Genomic DNA, 12,468 nt, shown 5'->3' on the forward strand with positions numbered 1-12,468 from the left:
AGCCTGACGCAGGGCTCAATCCCGTGACCCTAGGATCATGATCTGGGCCAAAATCAAGAATTGGACTGGACGTTCAACCAAGTGAGCCATCCAGGCTCCTCTTCACTGAGATTTTTACACAAAATATGAACTAGAGATTTTTGTTTCATTTTTCCAACATTTTATTATTTAAGAAAGTAAATGTGCAGACAAATTGAAAGAACGGTAAACACCGAAATATACACCCCTCCTGGCTTCACAATTAGCACTTTGCTCTATTGGCTTTATCATGTTTCTACTCACCTATCCACCCTGGACTAGAAGTTTTAAACAGGAAAAATGTTTTATTTATTCTTTTATATGTGTTTTATGTAGCAATATATAAGAAATTTTTTAAAAGTTCAAGACTTTACAAGGTATACTTTTCTGAATTAATTTTACATTTAAAAATATGCCATATGCATAATATAAAAACATGAATGGAAAGATGAACACCAAATTCAGGAAGAGGAGCTATATAAACAGAGAAAGGGGAAAGGGCTCATTGAGAAGTTTACAGGGGGCTGCAGTTGTGATGTTTTATTTCTTAAATTCTGAAGAGTAAAATGTTAGAATGTGATAGTACTGTCTATTGAGTATCTGGCTGCTTGTTATCCTCTCCGTTCTTTGCTGTATGTTTGAAATATTTCACAATTAAAAATTAAAAGATTTGCTACTTAGTTTTGTTTTCCCCTGGCAAAGTATTTTTCACTTCACTTAAGATCCATTGTCCAGTTGGCCTTCCAGCTGAGGTGGATTGAATAGAATCTGACAACCCCATATCTTTTCTCAGTTGATGCACTAGCTAAAGAATGATACATTGTACCCCCTTTCTACTAAGGATTAAGGAGTATAACTTTTGCATACTTCTTGGTTTTGACTAACCCAAAGAGAAAAAAAAAAAACTTCCTGTATTGTATTTAAATTCCTTGAAGATATTTGACATGGTTTTTGAAAAGCGTATAATTGTATCAGTATGTGATTTTGCATGTTCACCTGATTTTAGAAAAGAAAGACATGGAAAGTGAAATATGGCCAGGGAAGCTGATACATGAAAGCTTGAAAAGATAATGATGCTGCTCAGCCAGGGCCTAGAAACTTGACCAGTCTAAACAAACTGCATAGTACTAAATTGCTTGTGAAAGGGCTGAATCAATCCTGCTGCGATTTGAACTTTTGGCTCCTGAAAGTCTAGGACAAGCCTGAAAATAAAAATAAAGCCCTTACCTAACTGGGTTGTGTTCCAGGTCCTCTACTGGATTCTCCAATGAAGGAAGCATCTACCTATCAGAAAAGAAAGACAGCAGGAGAAAAATGAGGCAGTGAAAAGGAGTCTTATACCAGCTTATACCTATACCAGCTGTGAGGGAGATCACTAATGTATTGATTCCTTCAGGAAATGTTTATCTAGAGCCCTAAGAAAACTACAGCAGGGTGTGGTATAAGGTTGGATCAACCAACCAACCTAGCACTGTACTAGGCTCTATGAAGACCACCAGAGAGAGTTACTGTGTCTGATTTGCTCCCACAAAAGATAAGCTATATGGCATAAAAGAGAGAGTAAAAACCTTGAATAATGATATAGATTATAAATTCCAAAGAAACTAGAAAAGTGTCATAGCATACTATAAACTAGGAATTGATCATTGGACTTAACCAGAAGACCTAAGTTCATTTTTTTAAATGTTTGTTTGTTTGTTTGTAGAGAGAGAGCACGCACATGCAAGCAAGGGGCAGGGGAAAGGCAGAGAGAGGGAGAAAGAATCCCAAACAGGCTGTGTGCTGTCAGCAGAGTGTCCAACGTGGGGCTTGATCTCTCGAACCATGAGATCATGACCTGAGCCAAAATCGAGTTGGACACTTAACTGACTGAGCCACCCAGGTGCCCCTAGAAGAGCTAAGTTCAAATCCAAGCTCTGACACGTGCTATGTAAACTTGGGCAGGTCCCCTAATTTCTGAGCTTCAGTTTCCTCATCTGTAAAATGAAGCTGATAATCCCAGCTAGCTCTGCTTACCTATACACAGGATTGTAATGAGAATCAAGTGAGGATAAATGTGAAAACCCTGTAGAGTTTCTAATTATTGAAAAAGCTGAGAATTGAAACTAGATCTTGAGAAATAGGTTTTATATGGATAATTTGAAAGACTAGATGGAAGTGGTCTCAGAGAGGGACAACTTGAACAGAGAAGAGAATGAGCCTCAGATACAGGAGGACAGGATAGAAACCACCTAATAATAGCAAAGATTTATTTTGGGAGAATGGGTAAAAAATAGTTACACTGATTGTGTCTGAGAAGGAATGGAATTGTGGGTAACATGCCATAATGACTGAATTATGGTAGGATTTAAATTAAGGAGGATCTGGAGGCCCGAAGGAAGAGTTTGGACTTGTTCCGAAAGGGAATAAGGAACTATTTGGGGATTCTGAGTAAGGAACTATTATAAAAGTACTTAACTCTTAAGTCATTTTGATAGTATCTTAGAAAGTGCCTGACATACAGCTATTCAGGATTAGTCCAACTGAATTCAGTCAGTCTATCAACAACATATAGGATGAATTAGACACATTTGCACCTAGAGTCTAAGCTTCTTATCACCTAGATATTACTCTGGTTCATGTTTTTCTTTAACTGTCACAACGAATGATAATACCTGCCTAGCTAGTAGGTTTATTTCAAACATCAAATAAGATGACGATGCCATTATTATCCACAAATACATTAAATGCCTCCTTCACGTAGGATACCAAGTAAAGAAACGAGGGAAACAAAATGTAGATATGAATGCCTTAGAGAATCTTGTGATGAATATTAGTTTGAAATTCAGAATTCTGAGGAATTTGGTAGCAAGAGGATGGTATACAACAGCCAAAAGATGTACTATATTTAATATTAGTTTAGGTCCCTATTATTGTCAGGACCTGCTAGACATAGCTAGGATCAAATAGAGGAGAAAATACCAAGTGCAGTCAGGTAAGTAAGGTCTCCAGGAGTCCTTCCTGTTGGCAGTAGAACTTTTCAGACTTAACCTGTTCTGTAGTGAACCTCCATCATCATGGAGACAGTGTAGAATACTGGTTTAAGGAAACAGGTTTTGGAACCAGAATAACTGGCTGGGGTCAAAATACTGCTATCTAACAGTAAGCAAATTATTCAATCTCTCTGAGCCTCATAAAGATAAGAATAGAATCATAGAGTTGTTTGAGAGAATTAAGTGAGATACTGCATGTAAACTCTTAATAGAGGATCTGGTACACAGTGAATGTTAGCTCAACAAATGTCAATTAATGTTTTTATTTTCAAGACCTCCTCAACTCGTCTAGCCTCCACTTTTTGTTATTCCCCAATTCACTTTCTATTTTTCTATCTCTTGTTTCACCCCATTCCAGGACACTGAAGGCCACATTTGGCTCATTTGCCTACAGTATGTTCTACAGCATTAGCATCAACAAGATCCTTAAATATCTTCTGAATTTAAAATTATATTATCTTCAAAATAGTTTAAGTATTACCTATATTTATTATAGTCTAAGTAATTCTTTGAAATCAATGATCCTTAACATAGTTTTTCTTTATATTTTTCTTTAACATTTTTTAAATTATTAAATTTATGTAAATTTTAAAAATTAACATATTTTTCTTTATAATTTACTCTATTTTTCTAGTTTCTCTCTTTAAGCATGTGTCATATATATATACACATATATGTATGCATATATACATATATGGTTTTTCTTAATGTAGTATATAAAAGATGGGACGTAGAAGAGGATCTTGGACCCTGAGTTAATTTAATAGCTCACAGGAGAGAAGGCGCTAAGGTTCTATGGGAAAAGAAAAAACTAAACCTTTTAGGAGGGCAATTTGATCATATCTACCAATTCCTAAGATGTTTAAAATATTTTAACTGCCAATTCCACCTCTAGATGTAAATCCAAGAAATATATTCACATGTATGCATAAAGACATGTTCATGGTGATATTGTATGTAATAGTAAAAATTGTAAACAACCTAAATGTCCATCAGTAGTGGACTGTTTAAATAAATTATATATAATTATAAAATAAAACACTATGAACTCCTTTAAAAGAATGAGGCAAATCTATATAAACATAGAAAAACATCTAAGATATAGTGATAAGTTTGGGGGGGGAGCAAGAAGCAGAATAATATGTATAATATATATAATTCTATGCTTGTGTGCATGTGTGTTTCTAAAACAGCAGCTTCAATATATTAACGTTTGCATATGCAAGAACATTTCTGGAAATATTAACAGCAATCCCTAGGAGTAGGACGATGGGAATGAAAGAGTGACTTTTATTTTACCTTTCCGAATACTGAAAAAAAGTTTTAATAATTCAGCATGTATTACTTTTACTTTTTTTAACTAGTTTTTAAAAAACAAACTGTTTGAAGAGATAGAATGGGGATGAAATGGTTAAATGTTTTATAAGGTGTGTTGGATGTGAAAAGTGATCTATAAATGCCTATTATTTTTACTAAACAATAGCATGTGGGGGCTTTTGTAACCTGAAGAAAGCAGCATTTCAGCATCTTTTCCTACTGGAGCATATGGTGGTTAAGACCATGGGGGTGAATGCCTTAGAGATTGCCTCTCATGGAGTTGATATGCAGATCTTTTCAGTATTCCCATTGCTCTTATGGTGGAAAGTTCCATGGAAAGGACTAGAAGGGTTCAGTGACATTGCTCTATCCAATGTTTAAAACTATTGTCAGATACTCTTTTAAATAAAACTATTAGCCACATGGTGATTGCAAAATGATTGCTTTTAAGAGCCTTTGTTTACAGAGTTTAGTTTATTGTATTGTATGAAGAGTGCCTTTGACTAAGTGTAGTGAGATACCTCTTGGTGCTGTCTGGGCAACAAGTTTGGAACTTGTGTGTATTATCTTGAGAGTTTTATCCTAGCGTTTTACAGATTAACAGGAGACAGAATGTTGTGCTACTCCAGGTAACAGCCTTTTTGTTTTGTAACTCTTTAAAGTGTTGGTTTTCTCCCTTTTGACACTCAGGGGATTAATTTACTATTTATTTCTGTAGATACGCCCTTAGAGAAAACATAAAAATACAAATAGGTCTTCTGACAGGTATAATCATATTTCTTATGACTAGGTATTTTTTAAATAAAGTTATATAAGGTAATACTATTATTTCAAAGGTTATAAATACAAAAATGTAGTGAACACTGCAGATCTCACATTACTACAGAATGCAATATTAAGTTAATGTAATTAGCTACCTAGCAAACAATAATAGTGAAGACTCCTGGAAGAAATGGTGTGGTACACTGGCGAAATCTGTATGTATGTTAATTTTCATTCATTCTTCAACTTCTCATCCCAAATACAAACAAATACAACTAGCTTTCTGTTAGCCCATTGGATAAAGTCACTAGAATCTATAACTCTGACATCAGACTCACTGACATTTTAATGCTGCCCGCCCTGCTTTAGCTATTTTTCAGATTAGTGGAAAAGAGCATAGAAGATTATTTCTAGTCAACATCTTAATTTCGTCAGTGCATAAATTAAAATGTACAGTCAACTTTACCTCAAGGCTGCCAGACAGACTTCAGAGTCCCCCTGCCCACTCCCAACACACACACACACACACACACACACACACACACACACACACACACGAAACACACACAACACACAGCTTTCTTAATGACCTGAAGAAAGGCACATAGGTCTTTTCCCTATTAAGAATTTTTACCTCAGAGAAACAACCAAAAGATCAGATAAATGGAGGAGTTAGAGAAGCAAAGAAACTTAAAAATAAAAAAGATTTAGGGGTGCCTGCCTGGCTCAGTTGGTACAACATATGCCTTTGATCTTGGGGTTGTGAGTTCAAGCCCCACATTGAGTGTAGAGATTACTTTAAAAATAAAATCTTGGGGCGCCTGGGTGGCGCAGTCGGTTAAGCGTCCGACTTCAGCCAGGTCACGATCTCGCGGTCCGTGAGTTCGAGCCCCTCGTCGGGCTCTGGGCTGATGGCTCGGAGCCTGGAGCCTGTTTCCGATTCTGTGTCTCCCTCTCTCTCTGCCCTTCCCCCGTTCATGCTCTGTCTCTCTCTGTCCCAAAAATAAATAAACGTTGAAAAAAAAAATTTTTTTTTTTAAATAAAAAATAAAAAAATAAAAATAAAATCTTTAGGGGCGCCTGGGTGGCTCAGTCAGTTGAGTGTCCGACTTCGGCTCAGGTCATGATCTCACGGTCCGTGAGTTCGAGCCCCACGTAGGGCTCTGTGCTGACAGCTCAGAGCCTGGAGCCTGTTTCAGATTTTGTGTCTCCCTCTCTCTCTGACCCTCCCCATTCATGCTCTGTCTCTCTCTGTCTCAAAAATAAATAAACGTTAAAAAAAAAAAAACCATTAAAAAAAATAAAATCTTTAAAAAATAAAATAAAAAGATTTATTACAGCCATGCACTCTGATCTAAGATTGTTCTTTGGAGATTCCAACTCTCTGATTTTATCCCTGAAGGGCAATCTCCTCCTTAACCTTTCTCTTAGCTCTCTTAAGTTTATAGAGCCCTTAAGTCCAAAGAGTAGATTTTTGTGCCACTCTTTTACACTTTACATGTTAATACTGCGAGTAAATTAATCCTCACAGTAACTTCATAAATTAGGGACTAATACTGAGCCATAGATTAAATAGCTATCCAAAATACACAGCTAATGGTGACACTAGGATTCAAACCCATCCAATTAATTCCAAGGCTAGGATTTTTTTCCAAGTATAATTAATATAGTTTTATATTAGTTTCAGGTGTACAATATAATGATTCAACAATTCTTTAAATTTCTCAAGGTTCATCAAGATAAGTGTATTGTTAATCCCCTTTATTTCACCCATCCTCCCCCACCCACCTGCCTTCTGGCAACCACCAGTTCTCTGTATTTAAGAGTCTAGTTTTTTGTCTCTTTTTTTCTTTGTTCATTTGTTTTGTTTCTTAAATTCCACATAAATTAAATTCACATGAGTGAAACCATGATATTTGTCTCTCTCTGACTTGTTTCTCAGTCTTATTCCCTCTAGCTCTATCTATGTTGGCACATGGCAAGATTTCATTCTTTTTTTTATAAATTTTTTTTTTCAATGTTTATTTATTTTTGGGACAGAGAGAGACAGAGCATGAACGGGGGAGGGGCAGAGAGAGAGGGAGACACAGAATCGGAAACAGGCTCCAGGCTCTGAGCCATCAGCCCAGAGCCCGACGCGGGGCTCGAACTCACGGACCGCGAGATCGTGACCTGGCTGAAGTCGGACGCTTAACCGACTGCGCCACCCAGGCGCCCCAAGATTTCATTCTTTTTTATGATTGAGTAATATTCAATTTTATATATAAAACCAAGATTGAGATTTTTAACTGCTGGGCTCTACTGCTTTCATCTAGATGACTATTTATCTTAAGTGGATTAAATGTATTTTTCAGGACTTCTAAGCTGAATGATATTCCTTTCCTAAGGTTCCTAACTCTCACAAAAACAGATTTGGGGACCTTTCCTTAGGGTTTTATTATCCCATTTTACAGATGAAAATAAGTGACTTAGCCAAAATCTTAGTTTATTAAGTGGCCATGTTAGAACTAGAACTTAGGTCCTCTCTGGTTTCTGGCCTACTGCTTTTGGCACTTTACACTGTCACTTTTTAGTTCATTAGCTACCTTCCCTTCAAGTGATCCACCCATGATGAAATTTTGTTACAGCAGCAAAAACATGCCTACATCCTTCACTCACACTTAAGTGCACTTTCATATCTGTCCTGGAATACCGATTGATCAACAAGTAAGTCTCTGGTTTTACAGTTTTACAGCATTTGTATCTTATGGAGAGACACATGAAGGCATAGTAATGGAAGTACCGATGGATACAAGAGACATCTATTACTTTAAAATTTTGTTAATGCTTTTAACATATAATTCTACAAAAATTTAATCTGGTCATAGCTGATGCTATCAAGAGCCAGATTAACATTATAGAATACTCAGGGGCGCCTGGGTGGCGCAGTCGGTTAAGCGTCCGACTTCAGCCAGGTCACAATCTCGCGGTCCGTGAGTTCGAGCCCCGCGTCAGGCTCTGGGCTGATGGCTCAGAGCCTGGAGCCTGTTTCCGATTCTGTGTCTCCCTCTCTCTCTGCCCCTCCCCCATTCATGCTCTGTCTCTCTCTGTCCCAATAATAAATAAACGTTGAAAAAAAAATTAAAAAAAAAAACATTATAGAATATTCATATTTTTGAGCCTTGAAACGGTCAGCAAATGACATGACAAAATTTATTTTAAATCTTCTAACTCAAACAGGAGTGTGAAGAAATGCAACAATTTTTCTTCGGGGCCTTTGTGCACATTTTTAAAAGCCCCTTTGGACTTCATGTGGAGTAGAAAACTAGCTTCATTTATTTCACGTCGCTCAGTCTAATTTAGAATCATTTTTGAATTCCTAGAAGCTTGGGTACAGAGAGCTTGCTCCCTAGAGCCTTGTTTTCTGACAGTGTAGAGTAAAGGATTAAATTGAGCTGAAACTAAATTGATTGACATTTTGACACTCTGCAGATTGTGAAAAGAAAAGGAATTTGTTAAACTTTTAAAAACAGTAGCAGAAAGATCTATTCCCTTAAAGGTACCTCACTTTGCAAAGATGATTCCATTTTTTTCTTAAAAACCTATGAGGCACGTTGTAGCACTTTCCCAATTTCCTATATTACAGTTCAAAGCAAGAATTTAACTTTGAAAGCTTTTGAAAAGGCCTAGATGGGGGTGTTAAAATAGACTTCGCTGAAAAGGCACTGGCAGAGGTCTTTTGAGGGGAAACAAAGGACTATGCACTTCTGGAGTGTCACTATAGGAACCTATCTATAAAAGACAGATATACATATTTATGAAATCCTTATCTTTAGCGTTTTTTAAATGCCAGAGATATTAAGTGTGAATTGAGTAAGATACATTTCCTGCTGACTTCTTTTTCAGACAGATACAGATGACATTCCATCGTCTTCCGTAAGCAGCATCAGTTAGTATTGACTTCCATAAAATCCCATCTCTGCTGTCATGAAAGGAACTGGACTCACCTTAACAGTGCTCTTCTAAAGAGCCTGCTGCGTTTTTTTTTGATCACTGCCAGGAGGCTATAATAAATTACAGCCTGGAAGAAGTTTCAAACTGGCAACTTTGCCAGATATTTAAAGCAATTTATTTTGGGGTGTATCAGCAGATTTTTTTTTCTAACACTGCCATTTGGGTGCCTGCTGACACAGCCTGAATAAATCTTTCAAACATTTTCCTTACTAGAGATGGATGAAGACGATGATGCACTGGACTCCAGACCTTTCATTAACTCTTCACTTGCCAACTGGTTCTTTCCTATTATCAGATTCATAGGAAACTTAAATCCTATTTCCAGTATGAGTTTGCAATATTTCAAATCCCTGGGCAACAACTTTAAGGTTTTTTAAAAAAATTCTTTATTTATTTATTTTGAGAAAGAGTGCAAGCATGCTCGCCCACATTGGCACAAGCTGGGGACCAGCAGAGAAAGAGAAAGAGAGAATCCCAAGCAGGCTTTGCGCTGTCAGCTCAGAGCCTGACTAGGAACTTGATCCCACCAACCATGAGATCATGACCTGAGCCGGAATCAAGAGTTGGACACTTAACCATCTGAGCTACTCAGGCACCCCAGCAACTTTTAAGTTTTATGGAAGGATAAACTAACAAAAGAGTTTCTGGTTTTAGGCATAGAATGTATAATTTAGATTATTTAATTACTAGTATTTAGAAAATTGCCAAACCTCCCAATAGAAAAAGAGATCTGAAAAATTGTATATATAAAACAAAGACACATTTTGGGGTGCCTCACAGTTCTTGAGTTCCAGCCCCACGTTGGTCTCTGTGCTGACAGCCTAGAGCCTACTTTGGATTCTGTGTTTCCATCTCTCTCTGCCCCTCCCCCGCTCGTTCTCTCTCTCTCTCTCTCTCTCTCTCTCTCTCTCTCTCTCTCTCTTTCTCTCTCTCTCTCTCAAAAATAAGTAAACATTAAAAAAAAAATTAAGGGGCGCCTGAGTGGCTCAGGTTAAGCGACCAACATCAGCTCAGGTCATGATCTCTTGGTTCGTGGATTCGAGCTCCAGGTTGGGCTCTGTCCTGACAGCTCAGAGCCTGGAGCCTGCTTCTGATTCTGTGTTTCCCTCTCTCTGCCCTCCCTGCTTGCTCTGTCTCTCTCTCTAAAATAAACATTAAAAAATAAAAATTAAAGACATATTTCTTCTTGATTCTAGCATATGTTGAGTCTTAAAGTGACTTCTTCCTCATTTTAGTCTCTTTTGTCTGGTAATAGAATAGTGAAATCATTTTTTAAAATTATTAAATTCCAGCTCTAGAACTCCTGACAGTTCTATTGATATATAGTTTAGTCAAGTATTCAAAAAGCACAAAATGCTCATACCTGAAAATATTTGTTCTGATGAGACTGGAAGGGCAAGAGGTGAGGGAGCTAACTTTACTGAATGCCCACACCAGGTCAGCCCCTTTTGTAAACCACTATATAGCATGCAGGAGAGAAAAGAGATTTTCAGAGAGTTGGTTCCTGGTCAGGTGAAAGGCATTGCTCAGTGAGTTGTTAGCAACATTGATAAAGGATTAAACTCATGAAGGCATCAGGGTATATAGGGTTGGTGGGAAAAGCCCAACCTAGATCAGAAGTCATAAAACTAGGGTTCCTATCTAAGTGATGTCACTTACAAATGAGGTTATCTGGCTAGACCCTTTATATTTATTTCCACATCTGTAAAGTAAGTTTATATTCTCTAGCCTGTCTCCCTCTCCTAGATCATCTGGCACAATAGCTGTCTACCACAGCTGCGTATTGGAATCACCCGGGGAGCTTTGAAAAAATTATTGATGTTTAGGATCCCAACTTCAGGAGACTCTGATTTGATTGGTCTGTGGTGTAGCCAGGTATTGGAGTGTTTAAAATCCCCACAGGTGATTCATATGTGCAGCTAACGCTATGAGTCCTTGGTTTGGAGGATGGTTAGGAAAGCCTTTTATAAATTTATTTACAAGGGTTAGCAGATGTAATCGACAATGTAAATAGGTTTTTTCCCCATTATAACTTCAGATGTTTTGCTTTAAAAAAAAAATTTAGTTTATTACCGAATTTCCCTAGCCCTTAACACCTAGAAAACCGCTGGTAAGTATTCGTTACATTTGTTAATGTACGACCTTTTATTAAAGTTTTAAGATCATTTGAAAAATGGGATTTGAGGTTCAATGTATAGAGCCGTTCAAGATAAGCAGGACCTTTCTGTGGAAACATTCCCAAGAAACGCGAGCCTTTCTTGCTCACCCCAGGCTCGCTTCACTCCTTCACACGAGCCGCGATGTCTTCGTGCCGACCCTCGCTCGCTCGCCCGCCGAGAGGCACGCAGCGTGATCCGGTGGGTGCCACGAGCTCAGGGGCGGAGCGCCCGAAAGGGCCGACCCTCTCTGCTCTTAGGACTCTCCCCGCCCGCTCGGCTCGGCCCGCCCCGCCGCAGCGCCCCGCCCCGGACGCGGGTTGGGGTGGGATGTTGGTGGCGCCCGGCCGCCGGGACTCCACAGCCGAGCCTTAGGGCTGCGGCGACTGCCTCCGCGCGACCCGGCGGGCCCAGTTTGGACGCGGGGTTCCCGAGCTGCCCGCGCCTCTGGCCCCGCGGAGCCCTACGCGATCGCCTCGTGCCGGAGCCGGGAGGGGCCAGGATGCGGAGCTGTGCGCCTTGAGCTGGCCTCATGACCCTGAGCACGTTGGCCCGCGAGAGGAAGGCGTCTCCCGCCTGCACCTGCAACCTCGGTAGCCCCGACATGATCCCTTACTTCTCCGCCAACGCGGTCATCTCTCAGAACGCCATCAACCAGCTGTGAGTTCGCGGCGCGCCCTCCCGCCCTCCGCGAAAGCTCGGAAAGTTTGCTTTTCCGGAGCCGCTTTCCCCAGCATCCTGGGGAGCAAGCAAGCAAGCGAGGGCGAAATCGCGCCCTGCGTGCTTGGAGGTCTCGAAGTGACCGGGGATATAGTGGGGTGAAGCCGTGGAGCAGTTCTTGGAGGCAGAAAGTGTCCCTGGGGGTTGGGCGGATTAAAGAACCCTTTGCGAGAATTTCTGGTAAACTTTGAGGGAAGCTGAAAGTGCAGTCCTCCCTTGGAAGCTGTCTATGGTGACCGAGTGACAGCCGAGCCGGGAGGCTCTGGGTGAAGGGCGGTCTGTAGCTTCTGAACCGTCGCCCGGAAACGCTTGGACTCCCTCGCGGGTCCTGCTGGAGATCAAGCTCCCGTGTTTGTTGTTTTGGGGTTGCTGTTTCAAATAAATTTGCGTGTGACTATAGGTTTCTTTTCGAAAGCCGTTCACACAAAAGAAGGCTGTCCATTCTTCGCTCCCGCTGGCTGTATGTAGTC

General features: G+C 39.6%; 1 protein-coding gene across 5 annotated transcripts in view; it reads left to right on the forward strand.

The window, feature by feature from the left end:
* SSH2 (slingshot protein phosphatase 2) overlaps positions 1–12,468 on the forward strand; it is a 251,276-nt gene that overhangs the window by 131,065 nt on the left and 107,743 nt on the right. Inside the window, exon 1 of one of the 5 annotated variants that reach the window (XM_025915481.2) lies at positions 10,421–11,938. The exons of 3 other annotated variants lie outside the window; for them this stretch is intronic. In XM_025915481.2, coding sequence (XP_025771266.1) covers positions 11,811–11,938 — 128 coding nt within the window. In that variant the 5' untranslated portion in view covers positions 10,421–11,810. Of the gene's footprint in view, positions 1–10,420; positions 11,939–12,468 lie in introns of those variants that run through there. One more of the 5 variants, XM_025915474.2, reaches the window with a different exon arrangement.

The sequence above is a fragment of the Puma concolor genome, chromosome E1, assembly GCF_028749965.1.
Source record: "Puma concolor isolate L17-30 chromosome E1, mPumCon1.1.hap2, whole genome shotgun sequence".
Taxonomy (NCBI): domain Eukaryota; kingdom Metazoa; phylum Chordata; class Mammalia; order Carnivora; family Felidae; genus Puma; species Puma concolor.